This window comes from Conger conger, chromosome 16, assembly GCF_963514075.1.
Source record: "Conger conger chromosome 16, fConCon1.1, whole genome shotgun sequence".
In the NCBI taxonomy this organism is placed as follows: domain Eukaryota; kingdom Metazoa; phylum Chordata; class Actinopteri; order Anguilliformes; family Congridae; genus Conger; species Conger conger.
The window spans coordinates 12,149,407-12,170,461 of record NC_083775.1 but is presented as its reverse complement, the minus strand read 5'-3'; the positions used below and the strand labels follow the sequence as shown (position 1 = coordinate 12,170,461).

The window sequence follows — 21,055 nt, the reverse complement described above, 5'->3', positions numbered from 1 at the left end:
CACGTGTTTACGGCATTCAGGGTGTGGAAGTCAACTTGTTAATTGATTATAACTTTGTTATATGAATTCGTTTTGAGTGAATTGGTCAATTCGCGGCGTGGCACAATAATACTATATACATATACAATACCAATGGTTGTTAATGTACGAAATAAGAAATAAAATGGAATCTGCTGTGCTTATAAAATAGTTGTGCAAATTATAGAGCGAATCTGAATTATGCGGTTAACATTAATCAAACGGTCATTTATCAGGGAGTCGCACCAGCATGGTTTTGCGTAATGCTGACGTTATCAGTAGTAGTGCAGGTTGTCGTTTCCCTGGCACGTGAGATAGCCTGCTTTCAGCCCCATCCCTCTCAACATATCCTGACAAAAGGCTAAACCGACGGTGTAGGTTACCAGAGGCCAGTTAGAATAGATTGACATTGTTCATTTTGCGTTACAAAAACAACAGTAGTCCATTTTTATGTAGCCTAGGCTACTTTATCACAACGATATTTAGACTAGATTGTCTTATTGTCAAATGTACACTCTAGGCTATGCTGAAATATTAAATATTTCAACATGTTGCGTTTTCGTATGGGAGAGTAACAACTGAATTATAGCGTTTTAATTGTTTAAAATAAGATATTTAGAGGTATCTGCACTCTGAATGATTATGCCAGCTATATTCCTGCTACAAAAAAAGACATATTCCCAATCAATCGAAATACTTTTTGGAAACGGTCCTCTCGCAACTAATAGGCTACTTTCATTTCCCTGTAATCTGCTGTGGAAACAGAAAGTAGCATTTTAAGGGATTGGCTGTGGAGCACTTAGTCACTGAAACTGAACAATTTGTGGAGTCGCTCAAAGAGGAAGCAAATGGTAATTGTCACACTTGCATTGTGCCAATATGTTCAAGCAAAAAAAAAAATAATAATAATAAAACACAGGCAAGTGTTTTCTGTAGAAACTTAACTGATCACAAGTTTGGCTGAAATTAAAACCAACGTTCCACTGCCAGACTATCTCCAGAAACCTCTGTCTCAATCGTATACAATGAGAATGATGACATGCAATTGAGCATTTTCATGAACGCTATCTTTATTTCTCCAAAACGAATGTCATGATTTGTTTCTTTCATGCTTTATGAACAAATACACATCCTAAATTAAGCACCCTAAATCAAAATGAAGCATGAATGACATAAGATACAAAACGATCGATTTTCCCTTGTTATTTTAGCCATTCTCAAAAGAAGTATAACATATACATCATAAACACTACACACCAAACATAACAGATAAACAAAATCCAACAATTAATTCATGATAAATACATTTAAATATTACATCCTCTTCAAATAGGAGGCTTCAAGTATGGAAAAGGGTTTACTTGGTGTGTGCGCGGGTGTGCGTGTGTATACAGAGAGACAAATGCACACATTCCTTATTCACTCCCCTGTGCCCATCCCCCAAAAGATCAAGGACTCACTCAGTACAAGAACTTCACTAATTATGTGCAGGACCCCAACACAGATAACAGTACATTTGTGCCTTATTCATTCCCAACATGAACAGCAGTTTATTTACAGTCTCTGACAGAATTACATAACAGCCTAAAAGGTCATCCTTACAGTACACCAGGCAGAACAGTATAAGACAGTATAAGCTTCATCTTGCTTACACATGGCACTTAATAGTATCTCTCTCTCTCTCTCTCTCTGTCTGTCTTTAAGGCAGGCATGGCCCAATTGCCTAGATTTGGCAGAACATCACACACCTCTGTCACCATGGACACATACAGCGGTAACTGTGACTGAAAAGCACCCATGTCCATATGAAAGACAGGGAAGAGAGAGAGAGAGAAGTGGGTGCACTCCAATAATTCAGTATTTTCAACCTACACGTTACGGTGAAAATGGCTCTGGCAGAAGAATGGCTTTTCCCGAAGCCCCAGATAGACCCCCTTCAGGCAGAAGAGCTCAGTTAACCCCCATTCACATGCTCCAGCCCTTACAGTAGCATATTAATATGTGTTTGAAATACAAACACCCTCTTACAGACACGGACCATTTCATTTGGCCTTAATAAGGCAGTCAGTACAGATGCGTCGCATATCGCCCCATTTTGCGGTCTCTGAGCCTGAGAATGGGCACACCGCTGAACGACACTCCAGACCTACCACTGTCAAAGCCCGGCATTTCATCAAACCACTTTTACAGGCATGCGATTACGTGCGTCGGTGCGCCTGCGACTCGTCCCCGATACACATCCTTCTACGGGCAGGCTGCAGCCGGGAATTAGATCCCGATTAATGCTGACCTGTTGGAAAAAAATGAATAATTTGACAGAGCCAAATGGACCAGGCTAGGAAAAAAGCCTTAGTCAGCCAAAAGTGACACTTTTAACAAAACACATGGCCTCCACCCATTATTAATGGGAAACTGTTTGAACACTGACTGCGGGTCTGGGGAGATGAGGGTTGAAAAACGGCTAAACACAGTTTACGGTCATGATGTCACGTCCTTACACACTGGTTAGTTCAGCTTTGCACTGCCCTTGAAAACAAACAGAGGGGAAAATAATAACTATTGTACAATGGTGGGGATTGGGCCTTGGTAATAGACAGTGTTTATGGGTGCGGTCATGTGGGAGAGGATATTAGTGAGCAAATGACAGAAATATATTTTAAAAAATAGCAATGCTCCTAAACGTTCCTACAGGGATTGGTGACTTTCCTCTTGGAAGAAATGTTGAGGTACATGAGTGTCACATAGCTGAAACAAGCGTGACGTGCTTTAGGCACACAACCCTGCATATTTCCCCCACGGACTGTAGAACAAATATGGACCGAGTGCTAGTGACTTCACCCACTGACTATCCATGGGCTCATGACAAGCGCTTTGAAAGCTTGCAAGTGAAGTTCTCGGGCACCGCAATGTTGTATAATTCGGAGCCAGAGACTGCACAGTAGGGAGACGGGCAACCCATATGTGGGCATGAAGTCTGGTGAGTGTGGCTGCTCCACTAAGCATCCCTGATTCCTCCAAAAATAATTACTGTATTGTCCTAATAAAACAACAACTTGAGGAAAATCGGCACATGGGGATACATTAGATGAAGAAAAAAAAGAAGAAGAAGAAAAACAGAGATTGCACCGACATTTTCTTGTGGGGAAAAAAAAGAAATGTGACTTTGTATTTTTACCATATTGTTACCATTGACATACATTGAAAGGGTGGCTGAAACACCTATACTATAGCCAACCACAGTGGCGCTAGTGAGCAGCATCTCTGGATAAGACCAGGAAATGAGCTTCAAAACCTGAAGCCTGGTTTTGGCTGCTTGATTTCCACACATAAGCAATCAGCAATCAGTTGGGACTCTATAGGGAGGTTCTACAATAGGTCATAGTGAGGGAGGAATATGTAGGCTAAGCTTGTCATTTGGCTAAACACTCTTTAAAAAAGTAGTGAACATGAGTTATGAATGACTATGGCATAAGACTTTATATTCAGTACATACAGTGGCTTCAGAAATTATTCTGACCCCTTCACATTTCTGCACACTTTATTGTGTTTTAGATTTAATTTTAAATGGATAAATTTCAGTGGAGATTTCAGTCTCTGATTTTTCATAAATTTGCAAAAAATCATTATGGGTTATTATGAGTGTAGATTGATGGGCAAAAACAGCAATTGTATACATTTAAAATTAAATCTACATCATAAAGTGTGCAAAAAGTGAAGGGGTCTGAATACTTTCTGATGTCAGAATTATTTAAAAGATATGTTTTGACATGCCAACACTTTGATGGACTAGAATCAATATATCTTACCGATGTCCAAAATATAGAAATATTTTCAAGTACTGGACTTAATATCTGGCCAAAACTAGAAGCTCATCCGTTTTTAAAACTAAAAAGAAGCCACCACATTGGAAAGGCTTAGATGGCAAAAATAAAGGAAAGATCGAGCGATAGACAGCAGAAACAACAGTGAGCGGGGGGGAGGGAGAGAAGTTGCTGACAAGACTGGATTACATGACATTACATTAATGGCATTTGGCAGATGCTCTTATCCAGAGAGACATACAGTTGATTAGACTAAGCAGGAGACAATCCTCCCCTGGGGCAATGCAGGGTTAAGGGCCTTGCTCAAGGGCCCAACGGCTGAGCGGATCTTATTGTGGCCACACTGGGGATCGAACCACCGACCTTTTGGGTCCCAGTCATGTACCACAACCACTACGCTACAGGCAGTGGGGAGCAGGCAGAGACGGCCAACAGGGTGAATGTAAATTCAGGAACAGTTGCTGAAGAACGGTCTCGGGGGTTTGGAGGAGTACACAGAGAAGGTGCCAGTTGTTCCGTGTGACTTTGCGCAATAAGATGTGACTTGGGGGGGGCGGAGTCACAGCATATCTTAGCAAAGCTGTGCGTTAATGCGGGATTACGAGGCTGTGTTGGGGGGGGAACTGCGGGGTGCTGGGACACGGGCTCCATTGAGGTGGGGTAGAGCGGGCGGAGGTCACCGGGCGGTGCAGTCCCAGGGTGCACAGCGGCTAGCAGGCGCAGCCGCCCTGGTTGTGGGGGGGCGCGTCCTGCAGGGCGGCGCTCTTGCCGGAAGGGCTCAGCTCTCCGTCCACGCTCTCGCTCATCTTCTCGCAGATGACGTCCACCAGACGCTCGAACACCTGCTTCACGTTCACGTTGTCCTTGGCGCTGGCCTCGAAGAAGTGATACCCTGCGGGCGGGGGGAGAGGGCGGTCAGCGCAGAGCACTTTCCGTCAGCGCTGGGGAGCCGGTGGACAGGGGTGTTTCGCCTCCCGATCGGGCCGCAGTAAAGAGGTTCACACAAGGACATAAGGGCAGTCCTCAGCTGTCCCTCACAAGCTTATAAATCATCAGTTACTGTAGAGAGAGTGCCAGCTCACATGAATGGGGCTTATTCAATTATTAATAGCAGTTTCAATTATTAACTGCAATCCAGCAAATTCAGAATCACTCACACATTACATAGAAAAAGGGGTGGAGTGAGACACTTAGGGAAATAAGAACATGTAATGATGATAAGAACCAGCATCAAGGTTGCTCAGCTTTTTATCTGCAATCTAGTGTGTGTTGCACTTGCCATTCACCCGGTTAGCTATATATTTACCATTCACCCGGTTAATTATATATTTACCATTCACCCGGTTAATTATATATTTACCATTCACCCGGTTAATTATATATTTACCATTCACCCGGTTAATTATATATTTACCATTCACCAGGTTAATTATATATTTACCATTTACCCGGTTAATTATATATTTACTATTCACCCGGTTAATTATATATTTACTATTCACCCGGTTAATTATATATTTACCATTCACCCGATTAGCCATATTTTTGCCCTCAGCAGCACCCTGGGGTGCTCTTTCAAAAAAGTTGTCTGGCACTCTAATCTCACACCTGTGTTTAATCAGGGGAATATTTTTAAAAGAGAAGACCGAAAAGGCAGCAATGGCTTCCTGTGATTTAGTTTTTTTCCTCTTTGTTTTACTAATTTCTTTAAAAGAATGATACAATATAGCAAAGTATATTTTTCAGCTCAGGCCAGGGGGATTGGGGAAACGGCAATCTTAACTGCAATTGGTCCATTGGAGCAAGTTTAGACGGTAGAACGGTGTACGGTAGAAAGATCAAGCACAACACGGCCGTCTGCCCCCAGGGTGCTGTTGAGGGCAGAAAACTGCATGGAGCCACTCACCCGCGCATTAGAGAGTATCTGGCACTCCGACAAGCCTGGATTTCAGCACCCGGCAGTCTCATATTAGCCATCTAGCAGACACTCTTATCCAGAGCTACATACAATACATATAAAAGGAATGCAAGCTATGCATGTATATGCTCATTGTGTTCCATGTTATGTGTACTGTATGTATTTCATAGTTTATAGTGGTCTATGTCATGTTCTGTTTGTAATGGTGTATGTTGTGAGTGCTTATGTTTATAGTGGTCTATGTAGCAGTGTATATGTTTATAGTGGTCTGTGTAGCAGTGTGTATATGTTTATACTGGTCTGTGTAGCAGTGTGTATATGTGTATAGTGGTCTATACATCGGTGTGTATATATTTATGCATCAGTGTGTATGATGAAGGTACATACGTACCCAGCTCATCTGCCAGTCGCTGGCTGTCTTCTGTGGGGACCAGCCTCTCTTCCTCCAGGTCACACTTGTTCCCCACCAGGATGACCTGGGCGTTGTCCCACGAATACGTCTTTATCTGAGTGGCCCTGAGGGAAGGTTTTAAAAACGAAAGAGGCCAACCGTAATTACATGAGAAAGAAAAAGAGAAAGAGACAGAGGGAGGAAAGGAGATAAATAAAGATGGGGGCAGAGAGAGGAAAAGAGGGCAACACTAAAGGGGACAGATAAAGTATATAACACAAAACCAGAAAATAGGGCAAGAAAAAGGGATAATCATTCAGACAGGCGGGCGGACAGACAGACAATCGGACAGGCAGGGGGCAATATAACATTGTGACAACTGCTCTCTCACCCCAAAAAATGAATAATTGAATATACTTAAAATATGAGATCATTATGGCCAGTGGTGCGCACAATATTGTGAAGTATATCAGACAACTGATTAAATTATTAAGTGAGTATACGGCAAGTTGAAGTGCCGTATACTCAATAGTGTGTGGAACCACCATCAATAATTTCAACAAGTAATACTTTTTTTTAGTGTAGGCTCCCCTGTTTCCCTTCCCCTTACCAGTCCCGCACGGCGTTGAAGGAGTCCTGGCTGGTGATGTCGTACATGAGGATGAAGCCCATGGCTCCTCTGTAGTACGCAGTCGTGATCGTCCTGTACCTCTCCTGTCCTGCTGTGTCCTGCCACACACAGAGCCTGCCATTACATCGCACTCACCTCAAACAATGCAAAACCCAGCCTCCCATCTATCTATCTAAACGTATACACGTATTAAAAGCTTACACAGCAATTTGAGTTTGAAACTGTGTGGGGAATGGGGGGGGGGGGGGGGTATTCATTAACTGGGGGAGGATTTGGGGGGGCTGTGTTCATTAACTGTGTGGGGAATTGGGGGGGTGGTGTGTTCATTAACAGTGTCAGGAATTGGGGGGAGGGGGGGGGAGGTGTTCATTGACTGGGGGAGAATTGTAAATGAAAGTGGTGAGGGATTTAGAATGTGAAATGAAAGGCTATGTTTCTTTGCTTTTTGCTTTTTAATTTCTTCTTTTTTGTTCATTCTGTTGATTCCTTGCAGACGGTGTTTAGGGTAGATTGAAGGGACGACTACCTAAATAAATCTATCTATCTACTTCTGCAGCGCCTCTTTGTCGACAGTGGCATAAAAACTCTATCAAAAAGACGAAAAATATCAAACAGCAACAAAAGGTGAGTGTATTGTGTTGACATGGCAACTATCCCAGACACCACTCGTGGTCGCCCGGTAACAGGGGGCTGAGTCCCTAATTTGCATTGAGAGCTTTGACATCACTGGGGGGTTGCCCAGGTAACAGTGGGTCACTTGGGTTCCATGTGATTATTTTCCATTATAGCCATGAGTGTGTGAGCAATTTAGGCACTGAAGGTGAATTGCAGCTGTTTTCCGAGTCAACAATAGAGACAACTCTCTCTCTCTCTCTCTCTCTCTCTCTCTCTCTCTCTCTCTCTCTCTCTCTCTCTCTCTCTCTCTCTCTCTCTCTCTCTCTCTCTCTCTCTCTCTCTCTCTCTCTCTCTCTCTCTCTCTCTCTCTCTCTCTCTCTCTCTCTCTCTCCCTCTCTCTCTCCCTCTCCCTCTCCCTCTCGCTCTCGCTCTCTCTCAGTATTTGTGTGTGTGTGTGGCTTATCGTTCTAGATGAATTATTTAGGCCCAGGTCAAATTACACAGGAAAATATTGAGAGTTAATTGAACTCTGTTTATATGGGTGCATGAATTTCCTCTGCCTTTACTCTAAGCTGACTCTCAAATCTACTCTTCTATGAGACATTATGTGGTGTATACCTGCAAAACACTTTGGCCTTAATGCTGAGTTCTGAATTTTGAATTATACAGGTCCTAGCTATTAATTTTGGGGAGGACCAGAAAATGAATGGGAGTGAACTAGAAGTCTGACAACCGGGAGGAACAGCGATCCTGACAACGGTAAACAGGAGCATCTGATGTTGCGATTGTTCATATGCGAATACAATGGGGTAGGCTCCACAAAATTACGTATGTTATAAAAAGGCGCAATATCCTGGTCCCTCAATTTGCAATTGGAGTTCAGAGGAAATTACTGTCTAATTTCAGTGCCGCTGATGTTTGTACAAGATAATGTCTACAAATTACTCTATTGTTAATTTTTTACCACACCATGTCTCTCTGAATGTTCCATTGGTAGCTTAAATATACACCAAGCCTCTTCACCCCCACCCCCCAGCCAAAAGGCTGCCCAGGTGTCACCCAGCAGGGGTCACCCACCACTAACCAGGCACTCATCCAATCAGAGACCAGTCATCCGTTTACACTCCCTCTGTGCAACACCAGTAAGCAGGGGTATGGCCAAATGAGGGTTTACTGGTTATGAGAGGCAAAACTCTCGTAACAGTATATTCCATTTGGTATGACATCCTTTTCAATATAAATGATAAATGACCCGCGTTCACACAGTACTTTGTCCAGCAAGTACCGGCTTTCAGCTACACAAAGCGCCTTGTAATTAATGCCTCTCATTCACCCATTCTCACACTCACACACACACACACACACACACACACACACACACACTCAAACACTAATGAAGGAAGGCAACCATGCAAGGCACCAACCAGCTCATTTGGAGAAATTAGGGGTTAGGTGTCTTGCTCAATTATTATATTATATTGCTTTCGCCTAATATAATACGAACACCCTTCCGATGACACACACATCACTGGTGTCCCAGGCCAAAAGGCTTAACTATAAGTTCATTCACTTATAGTTCAATGAACATGACAATTCCCACTCTGGCAAGTAAATAAAGTAAGCAGCACTGGTGTCATACAGAGCTTAAGAGAGAAAGGAGAAAAACACCCTGTGAAACGCCTGATTAACCAGACTAATTAAGAGCAAAAGTATAAAAGGCACTTGCAGACCTGCCAGACAAGGTGCTCAGAGGCAAGCCTTTCACTGGTACAATAGCTCCCTACATAGATGAGGAAGTAGTGATTTAGCTATCTGCTAATTCGCTATGGTTGGCTATTAGTTAATGGACCATTCCAGATGGTCTTTCTTTTTAAATTAATTGGAACATGCTGCTCATTTTTCCCCACTCTTCCTTATGAGAGTTCAGCTATTCATTTTCAAATATTATTTTTGTGCTACACTCGACTAACACACATTCAACTAATTTGCAACAATAAAAAAGTCTCCCCTCCTCAATGACGGCTTCCTGGTTCCTCACCTCCTAGGGTCAACTTCTCTTAAAGATACACACTCCAGAAGTAATGTGCCGTGTGAATGGTAAATGGTAAATGGCCGGCATTTATCCAAAGCGCTGTACAATTGATGCTTCTCCATTCACTCATTCATACACACACTCACACACCAACAGCGATTGGCTGCCATGCAAGGCCCCGACCAGCTCGTCAGGAGCATTTGCGGGTTAGGTGTCTTGCTCAGGGACACTTCGACACAGCCCGGGCGGGGGATCGAACCGGCAACCCTCCGACTGCCAGACGACTGCTCTTACCGCCTGAGCCATGTCGCCCCTGGAGATGCAAATATGACCCCAACCCCCTGTGCCATAAGTCCTATGTTTTCATCATTTTGTGACAGCGTTGTTTTGGCACTATTACTACCATCACAGTGATGTCTAAGAGCAGTCACATTTTCAACACTGCAGCACACAGGTCCACAGTACGCGGGTGGGCCGTGAAAACAAACCTGCTCGTGACTCCATCATCTCCCGGCCCATACCTGCTCCCCGCTCCCCGCCGCATCTGTTCTCCCGCCCCCCCCCCCACTCACCCAGATCTGCAGCTTGACCCTCTTGTCGTTTCGAAAGACGGTCTTGACCTTGAAGTCGATGCCCACGGTGCTGACGAAGGCGGAGGTGAAGGAGTCGTCGGCGTAGCGGAACAGGAAGCTGGTCTTGCCCACGCTGCTGTTGCCGATGATCAGGAGCTTGAACATGTAGTCGAAGTTCTGGTCCGCCGCGTCCTTCTGGGCCTGCTGCGGCTGGCGGGCATCGCTCGCTGACGCCATCTAGTGGGAGAGGCACGGCAGGACGATGCGAAGAGGAGGGCGGGTTATTAGCACGCCAGGCCTCCGATAATGGTGAGATGGCTGGTCTAAAGACTGCCACGGCTAATGCATAGAAAACCCTGTCAGGTCCCTGTAGGAGAAGTTGGGACCCATAGGGTGTTCAAGTGTGGTGGTGGGCAAAGAGGGCAGTATCTGTTGTTTGACTTTTGCAGTAACACTTCAGATGAATCTACTGATAAGACCCTTGTACCACTATATGAAATGTTTCACTGTGGTTTGATCTATAAGTGAGCCAGCATTGGTATATAGGGGCAGTTAGTTTATTGAGCAAGGGTAACTGGGGGGAGCTAAACATGCTGACACATACGTATGCCAGTAAAGCATGCATATGCTTGGAACACAACCCATGTGTTCCAGTAAATTGAGTCATTTCTTCGAGGAGCCCCAGTGAGCGCTGGACCAATCAGAGGGGTGAAAAGAGAGGCGTAACCCCGCCTCCACCTCTACCCCCCCCTCCCTGGCCCAGGTGATAAATCAGAGGTGTCTGATCCCACTCCCCCCTGGTGAGGACTGACAGGCTGGACAGCAGCCCAGAATGAGGCATCCAGCCCATTAGCCGGTCTGCTCAAAGGATGCAGTCAGCACTCACAATCTGAGATCCTGAACAACACACCCAGCCCCACAGCACTTAGGAACCAGCAGAGGAAAGAGGAAAGGCCCTTGATTTTGGCAATATGAGAATTCATTATCTTGTCCCAGGCAAAAGTGAATAAATATTTATGCAAAAACAATCATTTGAAGCTCCCCTGTGAGCTAGGCAGAGGCAGGCAGGAAAATTCACCAGCATCTCAAGACTAAAACATCTATACGAAGAAGCAGCAAAGAATTTTGATAATATATTATTTTTGTTCGTTTTCTAACAAATCATGTTTGAACTTTTTATTTCTTTGTCAGAAAATCGTTGGCAGATTTTGTTTTGTCCAGAGCTTTCTATAAAACCACGGGTCTTGTTTGTAGAGTGAATGTAATGCTTATGCTACCACGTACTGTTGGTTTTGAAACAGTGCTAAGGCATGTGCAAGTCTTACACAAGTTTTGAAACCACATCTTCAAAGAGGTTCCAATCTCACACTCAAGGGGCGTGAGAAATGCAGTCATTTGGTCGCACAAACACAGACCAAATTGATTTGTATCTGGACATTTTAGAAAGATCTTGCATCAACATACATGAGCATGTGCGGACCCACACAAACACACACACACACACACACACACACACACACAGACAGTGGACAACTATACTATTGCATTAGCAGCTTCTATCAAGGCACTATATGCTAATTTGATCAGAATGTACTTCTGGGCCAGTATGGCCAGCATGGCATCCAATGAGCAGAGCCATTCTAGTCAGCGTATTTCCCTGCAGGGTGTGTGCTAATGGTCTGGCCCCATTCCACACACTGCCCAGGGAAGGATCACAAGCTGCTTCTTCTCTCCTACTTTAAACTGTAAGCCTGCTGAAAAGCCAGGTCACATGTCAGACCGAATGCAGCCTTTCTCTGCCCGTGAGTCTGCAGATCTGTAGAACATACATACTAAGTGGTAAAACACATTATCCCACACAAATGGCCACTGCGGACACACTATTCAGGGGTGCCCCCATGTTTAATTATTATTACTGTATGCTTGCTTAGTGTAACTATGTTGTTATGCCTATGTATATGACCTAACGACATAGTTACACTAAGCAAGGTGAAGAGTGCTACAACAGCAAACATTACAGAACAATAAAAAACACCTTTTACTCTCAAAGTGCCTTATTGGCAACATATTAAAGGTGCACATGCGTTTTCTGTAACTGTGTATTGCTTTCTGTCTCTACTAATTTCATTATGTGCCTGACACACAAAATGTCCAATTAAACAAAGAACGGAGGGCTAATTTTCATTGACCACTGCAAAGGGATGGTTTGTAGCAGAAGAATAAGGCCACATTTACATTTTAAAAGTTACAACAAAAAGTCAGGTTTTGAAATGAACATGACCACACATGAACATATTTCAACACACAACTATTTTGCAATTTTGATGTGGGTTTAACATAGTCACCACCTCCTTCACAATCAGTTATTGTTGTCAAGATGTGGGTGAAGTGAGCTGGCTATTATTGCAATGTCTATCCCAATCATAAAAAACAGTGTGTTAAATCACATGTTTAGACTACTTATTGTGCTATGACTCTCTACACTGGTTTCAGTCAGAGATCATTGCAGCCGATTTTGTAGGACACGTGAGTTTACTCAGAAAAAAAAGAGGATGAGCCGAGAACACTCCAATTTAGGCAATACCTTCAAAAGTCAACTTCTTTTTACAGAATTAGCCCCGTTGCAAAGGACATGTGGCATAATATGATGAATGTAGCATTGTATCAGCAGTCTGTAAATTATCCTGTATGAATCGCTTGTAGTGAACTGGTACTTAAAAAGGTATCGGAGTTCGTGCTCTTGTCAAAATATTTATTTGGACCAGTGAGATGTTTGTCATGTAACAGTTAGCCTACTGTATTTTCATTTTGTGCAGGCGGAGTGCAAGACAAGAGAAAGTGATGTGAGACTAAGCTCCTACTACTATACTACTGTACTAAGGTTATAAAGTATTTAAAATAGCTGTATATTGAAATAAAGACAGCCCAGTGTGCAAATGACAAATTAAAAGCGGATGCAACCTGGGTAGTCCTTTGACAGAAACATATGCAGGCTATAGTTACTGTCGTGTCTAGGAAAGAATTTTCCCCTACATTACACGTAAAATGATGTTAACCTATAGCTTGTTGAACTAATAATGTAAATAAAATTAATCTATCACAAACTATGATTATAGCCATCTTGCTAGCAAGCTACTTGCACCTACTATGTTGCTTTCGCAAGCTAGCTAGTCCATCCGGACAAAAATAAGCTTTTGTTGCCAACAAAATACACCTACGATAATTAAATACTCCATAATAAAAATGAAAACAAACAAAACTTTGAGGTAAAAACAAACAAACAAACACGTACCTTGGGTCGAGATGTAATCGCTGTTTCTGACGCTAGTAACTTATGAGAGGCTTATGTACTTCAAAAGTGCTTGTTTTTAGGCAGTGAGTCTCTGCTTCCTAGCCAGTAGCCACCTTGGTCTGTCTCACTCACTCACTCTCTCCCATTCGCTGTCTATAGACCACACTGCGTCGCACGCTCCTTTTCCGCTGAGATGTGCGGAGAAGGTGGTACAGTGCGTTCCCGGATTTCCTACAACTTCATCTGAGGAACCCAATCAGTGCGACATTCCCAAGAAATGGATCCCTGTGCCACTGAAAAAGAGTTATACAAACCAGACGTACAGATAGATGCTAGAAGGCTAGCGTACAACACAATTACAAACAACAGTTGTTGTTATTGCTGCTTCGGCGGATTCAGAATTCAGACCGCCGTGAGCCAAATCAATACAGCTAATTACGTAGCACTGAACCAGCCTCCCTCTGGAACAATAAAAAAAACTAAGCGGCATATGGCTGGAGTGGGAGAGGTGGGTGCTGATAAACAAGTTAGTTTACATTCAGGTTGTTCCTTTCCTAATCCCAGGAAATGGTTCTGCACACCAGAAAAAGAATCTTATAAGTTTGTGAAAAGCATAGAGCTTGAAGCCGCTGGCTTTGGGGCACATGCGGGTGTGGTCCGCGCGTGCGCGCTCTGTAAACAACAGCATATATTAAAGCACATGATTTATAATCGAACCTCTTCGGAGATGCAGAATTACTTTTTTTTTTAACACTGCATTGACAAAAATGATAACCATATAATGGATCACACAGTGGAACCTACATCAGTAAGTTATTTACCATGAGTAAAACTGTTTCTTACAATAAACATTGCTTTGACATTCATAAATTGGGTGATGTAACAGTCAGCATGTAATATACCGAGGCTTTAAAGTTAATGCTGTACCTTGTCATGTGTGAACTGACTTCCATACAAGTTTTACAGACTATTTCCCAATAAATCCACTATCATTCAATTCCATACATACTTACCATGTGAATATGACACAAAGTATATTGAATATTCCTCAATCTGGCAACACTGTATGTGGCCTGTCCACTCCAAAATGCAAGACCAACTCAAGGCACCTCTGGCCTATAGACTTGCTCATTATAAACCCACTGTGCACTTTATTAGGTATTTATTAGACTTTTAAATTTATTTTTTACTTATTGGTCTTTGCTGCTGTAGCCTATCCACTTAAGAGGTTTGATATGTTGTATGTTCAGAGATGCTCTTCTGCATACCACTTTTGTAATGTGTGGTTATTTGCATTACTGTCACCTTCCTGTCAGCTTTGACCCTTCCCTCATCCAAGGAGATCAGCAGTTTCGAAGATACTCAAACCACCCTGTCTGGCACCAATAATCATTCCATGGTTAAAGTCACTAAGATCACATTTCTTCCCCATTCTGACATTTGTTCTGAAACACAGCTGAACCCCTTGACCATGTCTGCATGCTTTTATGCATTTAGTTGCTGTAGCATTTTATGCATTTATTTGCTGTAGCAAATATTTGTTAATGTAAATATTTAATCACATGGCTGATTAAATATTTGCATTAACAAATATTTGCTACATTTGTTAAAGCTATGTGGGAGACATTGTGCTCATGAGTAAAGTCAGCTGTTTGGTAGTATTTATATTACATCCCCAGTATGGGATGTAATATAAATAAGCAAGAGACGGTTAGCCTTGGGAACAGACGTATGCTAATCAAATAGCCTATGTATTGTGATTTCACACAGACCGCTGTTTTGAGGGGTCCATTTTTGGTAGTCAGCCCAAAGTTTCTGGAACTGAGGAAGAAATGGAAAATAAACTGGTCAACCATCAGCAGCCTATATTTTCTTGCTGCATAAACTTTAGATGCTGGTCATTTATTCAGTGTTTGTGTTTTGACATCCAACAGTACAAAAATCCATCCAGAAGCAGTTTGTGATTGCACTGTGCCGCGTAGGGACAAGAAAAAAAAAGTTTGAATCTTTCCGTGTCACACTTACAACAGGTGATGTAACAGTAAGATATGATTTTAGGCTTCACAATCCTACCCGAACCCTAAAATGTGTGGGACTCGCTCTGCTCCATCATCCCAGCCCAAACACCCCCACCACTCTCTGATCACATTTCAGGCTTGGACACTGTCCTGCATACATCAAAGTCTTTATCAAGAGTGAAGAGAGGGAGAGCGGGAGAGAGAGAGAGTAGGAGAGAAAGAATGGGAGAGTGAGAGAGATAGACCGAGAGAGAGAGAGAGAGAGAGAGAGCTCCCCCACCCACCCCATGTCCTCCCCTCCAGGGCTTTTATGAATAACACAGTGGGGGGGAAAGAAGGAAAAACCCTTTAGCTTCCAGGAGCTTGCTCCGGCAAGCTTTGGATGTGACTAAGCAGCCAAGACCACCTGACCGAGTGGCAGTCTAAACCCAACTGGTTTCCTCTCCTGCAAAAAGACAGATTGCTGAGAAGCAACACGGTTTGCCGCTTCACCGTTTGAGCTCATAGCTCATAACCAGAAAACCCCTGTTCGCACCTAGCACAATTATCTTCAAGGTAGACATTTGATTGGAGGGTTGTGCTGTGATGAATGCCTACAGTTCCTGAACCCCAGAGTAGGTGGAACCAAGTTCTGTCAATCACAGATGTGTGAGCCAATCAAAAGACCTTGAACTCTGCACGAAAAAACACATTTGGTGGGTATGTCGGGTGTAGCACGAATCAATAATGACGTAGCCTATGGTGTAAAGATTCATTTCTTTGTTCACCATAATCAACATGCTAAATAACCTGTTGAAAAACAGATGTCCTGCAAGAACAGTACCCTCTAGTGGAGGAGAACATCCAACTACAAGTCTAGCTGAAAACAAGTAAAATAAAATAAAACTTTAAAACAGTTTTAAGAAAGGTTATCACAAAAACACGAGGCGAAAAAAGACAAGAAGCAACCAGCTTCAACAAAGGAAAAACACTTCATTTATTGTACAAAAATATAGAATTATAATAACTGTGCGGTAAAGGGAATGTAAGATTCAGGTATTTTTGAAATAGTTGTCATTAATAAGATGAACATTCTTATTGTTGTCAATTATCATCATCCAAGGCCTATCCAATGGTGATGAATATTAATATCTATAAAAGGAGCTAAGCTTCATCCCGCAATAGTGGAAAAAAAGACATTCATTAAATCGCTAAACATTAAGTGCTTAGATAATTAAAGAAAGAATCACTTGGGAATTCTGTTTAGACATGCCAGGCATTTATATATTTGGAGCTTTCCCTTTTGGACATGGCCAAACAACTTTCCCTGGGGTTCAATGTCAAACACTTACTGGTGTTCACCCATAAAGTAAATGGTGAATAAATCTTGAAGCTACAGACCTAGTGTAGCGTGCAAGCTTTAAACGATAAGCCAAAACAAAAAGCATTTAATTTCTAGTGCAAGGAACAAGGAAAGAGAAAGACAACGGCTGTGTCCGAAATGACTCACTATTCACTAATTACTAATCCCCATCTAGAGCACAATATAGTTTACTAATTAAACAGTGAATTCGGACACTAGAACAAGATGGCTGATGGCCAATCTAGTTTACCATTTAGTGAATAGTGAGCCATATCGGACACAACCATGCTTTGTTCTTCCCTTTTTAAATGGTTTGCAGGTGGAGCCCAGCGTAGACCATATTGACCGTGCTACATATGAACCCCAGCAGGTTGCAGAGCTGGGACAGGTGGTGGTAGCGGTTGAAGTTGGTGACGGAGGCCTTGTACTTGGGGTCCTGTTCCCGCAGCTTGACGTAGGCCTCCTTCCTGGAGACCATCCCCACGTCTCCGCCCAGCCCGTGCTCCCGCTCCACCCCGTGCATGCTGGCCACGGCTTCAGACACGGTAGGCCCAAACCACTGCGCGTTCAGTCCGGCCAGAACCACCGCCGCGAAGTACAGGCACATCTACGGGAGGAGAAAGGCCCAATCTGCATTTACTACAGCCACACACACACACACACACGCACACACACTCGCTGGTGACATTTCCCCACCCACGTGGCCGTACTGCAGCGGTTAAAGGATTCGGCTGAAACTCAGGAAGCTGAGTTCCTGTTCCAGGTGGGGGACTGTGGTTGTGCCCTTTTGAACAAGGAACAAGGAAGATTCCAACTTGAAAAACTCAATAGTGAGCTTTGCTAGTGTCACGGCTCCCTACATTCATGTTGTCTAAATAGAGCTGCTACATTTAGACTAAAATACTAATTTCGTAACTTGACATGGCCACACCTGTGTCAAATTGAGACGTTAAGTTTACTGTAATAAGCCACCGGATATGTTTATTCCTGTGGGTTTTCCCTTCTGTGCCAAATGATTAAAGGTCACTTTGGCTGAGAATTGTGAAATGTGCCCTGAAACAGACCTGCACAGACTCGTGCCAGTCCAGCAGCTCACGGGGGTGGTACACAGCAAACACAGCCAGACTGACGAAATTACTGGCCAGGAGACAGTGGAAGTACACTGGGAACAGCTTGCCCTGCACCAAGCCAAAAGTGTGCCTCGTCACCTGGAACACCAGGACAAACCCTTGTTTGTGGACAGGGAGGGAGGGAAGGAGAGAGAGAGAAATAGCTATTATTTAGACTGTACGTGCAACACAACACTGACTTAAGCAGTTTTATTTTTGTCAACACTGTCAGTCTTACCTCCTATGAAGGACACCCACACCTGTGTACCCCAGGCGAAGGACATCACCAGCAAGTGCAGCACCTTCACCAAATCCATAGGTTCGCCTTCAGTGGGCATGGCAACCTCCAAGGGGATAAAAATGACAGTGTATTCTTGCTTTGGTTGACTCCAAACTGGGCAAGCAGAAAACGTCCAAACTGTCACATGTAACGTCTTGCCTCTCAGTCTCAGTGAAGACACGCGCTAACGTTAGCTAGTTATAGCTAACAAGGATTCGGCATAAGACGGTCGGCTACATAGCTAACGTTCATCCCAGTTTCGTACATCGTAAGGCAACAGATGACAGTGGCTTCCTACGATAAGAAACAACCACAAAACCCAAACCGTGGTAGATGCAAAAAAAACTAACCATAGCTAGCAAGCTAGCTGTATTACACTCGCAACGTTAACTGTTAAAGTTTGACAGGCAAGATGGCAATAGGTTACGACTCGCCAGGTAGTTGGCAGTAGCGTTGACTTTAGGCCAGACTAGCTACTTATGACTAACTTGTCTATGTCAATGCAGACAGACATCGTCCTTCCATGTCTCACCTAACTTAAGTATGTTAGCTAGCTATCTAGTTAGCATCTAACTGTTAGACATTCTTACCTAACCTACCTAGCTAGCTAAGGGACTAGCTAACAAACTAGCAATGCTTTTGAGTCGCACTTATTCTAGCAAGCACATAATTAGCTAGCTAACTGGCAAATAATATCGCGAAAGCTCACGAAGTGTCATTAAACCTTACCGTCACCATCAGCACATTTAACGATTAATTTACTAGCTAGTAACTTAGCGAGCTCTAACTAACTCTGCAACCAAATTGTGCAACAAAACATCGGTATCGCAAAATAGTCACTTACGTTGTAAGAGCCACTGGGTCACAAACAATCAACGAATATAAAATGTTACAGCCAGCGCTTGCAAGCATAAATGGGAAAGTACGTTACTTGTTTCACGTCCCCTCTATGTACCGCCTCCTTGGCCAAAACCACAAATCTCCTTTCAAACCCTTGAATAAATTATTTGAATTTTCTGATCAAACCAATCATAATCTATAAAGAGTGTGCGAAGGGGTTTTCTGCACCCTCCCCTCTACAGTAGGTGGCGATATACACTTTCAAGTGGTTTTATTTATATATTTTTTAGCATACAAATGTACGAAAACAGGGGTATTATCAGGAAACAAGAAAAATACAGCAAGACAAAAATAATTATTTTGGCAACATAAAACAATGTAATCGATTACTGTAGAGGTACAAAACTACCAGGAGATAACCCCAAGGAACAAAAGAAGATATTAGACAATAATTGTTTATAGTCTATTAGTCCATTAGTTTCAAAGATTTCACATAATGTTAAAAGATTGTATTAAACAGGGCAGTTTAGTATTCAAATTTACATTTATATATATTATATTTCCCAAATCAAATAATCACTTTGACCAGATCTAATATTTCTATGAAATCATATTCCAGTCCTGCATATACAGAGGGCTCCAGAATTATTGTCACCTTTGATAAATATGCACAAGAAATGCTGTATACTTTGTGCAAACACCCCGGGCAAAGATGACGAGCCACAAGTCTTTTCCCATAATTTGTGATAAGGTTAGAGAACAGATTTGGAGGGATTTTTGACCTCCATTAAGAACATTTCAGAATCATTGATATACTGGTTTGCGCTTATTGATGGGATTTAAGTCTGGAGACTGTACATCAATGACCCACTTCCAAATTTGACAGTAGATATTTATCCAAATTTGTATAATGTTGAGATGTCAAATTTCTCTCAAAAAGATGGCCAGAATCTTGAACACACAGTTCACTGTAGTCATAAGAAACCATGCAAATATGTAGTGGAAAAATTACAAAAATATAGGGGCAAGAAATCGTTATTTCATGCATATGTTTAAAAAGTATGATTAAGATTTATAATTGTGGAAAGGATGATAATATGTAATATGTTATTCAATGCTTGCTCCTAGTATGCAATGATGATGTTCAGTAGAGGTTAGCTCACAGACAATCCTTAGCTGAAGGTATAATATATTGGTTTCATATCACCATTTTAGTTTTATTGTGACATCTAATATTTAGACTAGAGAATAATGTACAGACTGGATGTTTTCTCTGTGTGGTCGCACATATAATTGGCAAGCTACCAATGTAAGCGTGAGAGTGTTCTGGAAAGGTTCTGTATACAAAGCACTGCGTTGTGACACACATGCATGTCAAACATGCAAAACCATAGTATGTTCAGATATGTTTCCAGATATTTCCTCTTCTTAGAAGAGACTGGTTGATTTAGTATGTCCGTACAATACACAAATGCATTTTTTCCGGTTTCAATGATTAAATAAATACATTTGTGTGTTCACCCATGTTAACCAATTGAACTAGTCAAGATAAAACAAGGAAGGATGTTTCCATTCATCGTCCTCCTCCAAGATCTTGATTCCTACTAGACCAAAAGTGTTGTTGTTAGTCTTAAAGGGTGGCAGAGTGTTTGTCTTAAAGGGTGGTGCAGTGTTTGTCTTAAAGGGTGGTGCAGTGTCTTAAAGGGTGGCACCGTGTTTTTCTTAAAGGGTAATGCAGTGTTTGTCTTAAAGGGTGGTGCAGTGTCTTAAAGGGTGGCACAGTGTTTGTTTTAAAGGGCGGTGCAGTGTTTGTCTTAAAGGGTGGTGCAGTGTCTTAAAGGGTGGCACAGTGTTTTTCTTAAAGGGTAATGCAGTGTTTGTCTTAAAGGGTGGCACAGTGTCTTAAAGGGTGGTGCAGTGTTTGTCAGGGGGTGTAGTTCACCCTACAATTCCAATAATATACAAAACCTTGTGTTCTGCAATACCCCGATTAGTTTAAATGAGTAGCTTTAGTGCTGGAATATAACAAAATCCTGTTCCCAAAATTGCACACTCTGATCATGGAAATAATGGTGTCTCTGTTATTTGAGAATGAAGATATTCTCTAAAATAGAGTCAGGACCTCAAGTTAATGTCTCACCAGAAAGATGGCACAGTTCTGCCCACTGCTGTCACC

The 21,055-nt window shown here is 42.6% G+C and overlaps 2 protein-coding genes across 5 annotated transcripts; both read right to left on the bottom strand.

Annotated features, from left to right (window-relative positions):
• Window positions 1–1,063: 1,063 nt before the first annotated feature.
• On the bottom strand, window positions 1,064–13,928 carry rab3db (RAB3D, member RAS oncogene family, b). Of its 2 annotated transcripts, XR_009705571.1 has the most exons (6): window positions 13,291–13,928; window positions 9,999–10,235; window positions 6,759–6,877; window positions 6,149–6,273; window positions 4,203–4,731; window positions 1,064–2,308 (listed from the first exon to the last, which is right to left on the bottom strand). XR_009705571.1 is itself a non-coding variant. In XM_061224282.1 (5 exons), the coding sequence occupies exons 2-5, from the start codon at window positions 10,233–10,235 to the stop codon at window positions 4,550–4,552; spliced, it is 663 nt and encodes a 220-aa protein (XP_061080266.1). In that variant the 5' UTR covers window positions 13,291–13,928; the 3' UTR covers window positions 1,064–4,549. The 2 variants fall into 2 exon arrangements, 1 of the variants encoding a protein (XP_061080266.1); XM_061224282.1 differs by having other exon boundaries at window positions 1,064–4,731.
• Window positions 13,929–16,260: 2,332 nt separating this feature from the next.
• tmem205 (transmembrane protein 205) lies at window positions 16,261–19,031 on the bottom strand. Of its 3 annotated transcripts, none has more exons than XM_061224545.1 (4): window positions 18,884–19,031; window positions 17,998–18,103; window positions 17,715–17,878; window positions 16,261–17,257 (listed from the first exon to the last, which is right to left on the bottom strand). In XM_061224545.1, the coding sequence occupies exons 2-4, from the start codon at window positions 18,095–18,097 to the stop codon at window positions 16,955–16,957; spliced, it is 567 nt and encodes a 188-aa protein (XP_061080529.1). In that variant the 5' UTR covers window positions 18,098–18,103; window positions 18,884–19,031; the 3' UTR covers window positions 16,261–16,954. The 3 variants fall into 3 exon arrangements, with proteins under 3 accessions (XP_061080529.1, XP_061080531.1, XP_061080530.1); XM_061224547.1 differs by having other exon boundaries at window positions 18,971–19,000; XM_061224546.1 differs by having other exon boundaries at window positions 17,998–18,153; window positions 18,884–18,999.
• Window positions 19,032–21,055: the final 2,024 nt, after the last annotated feature.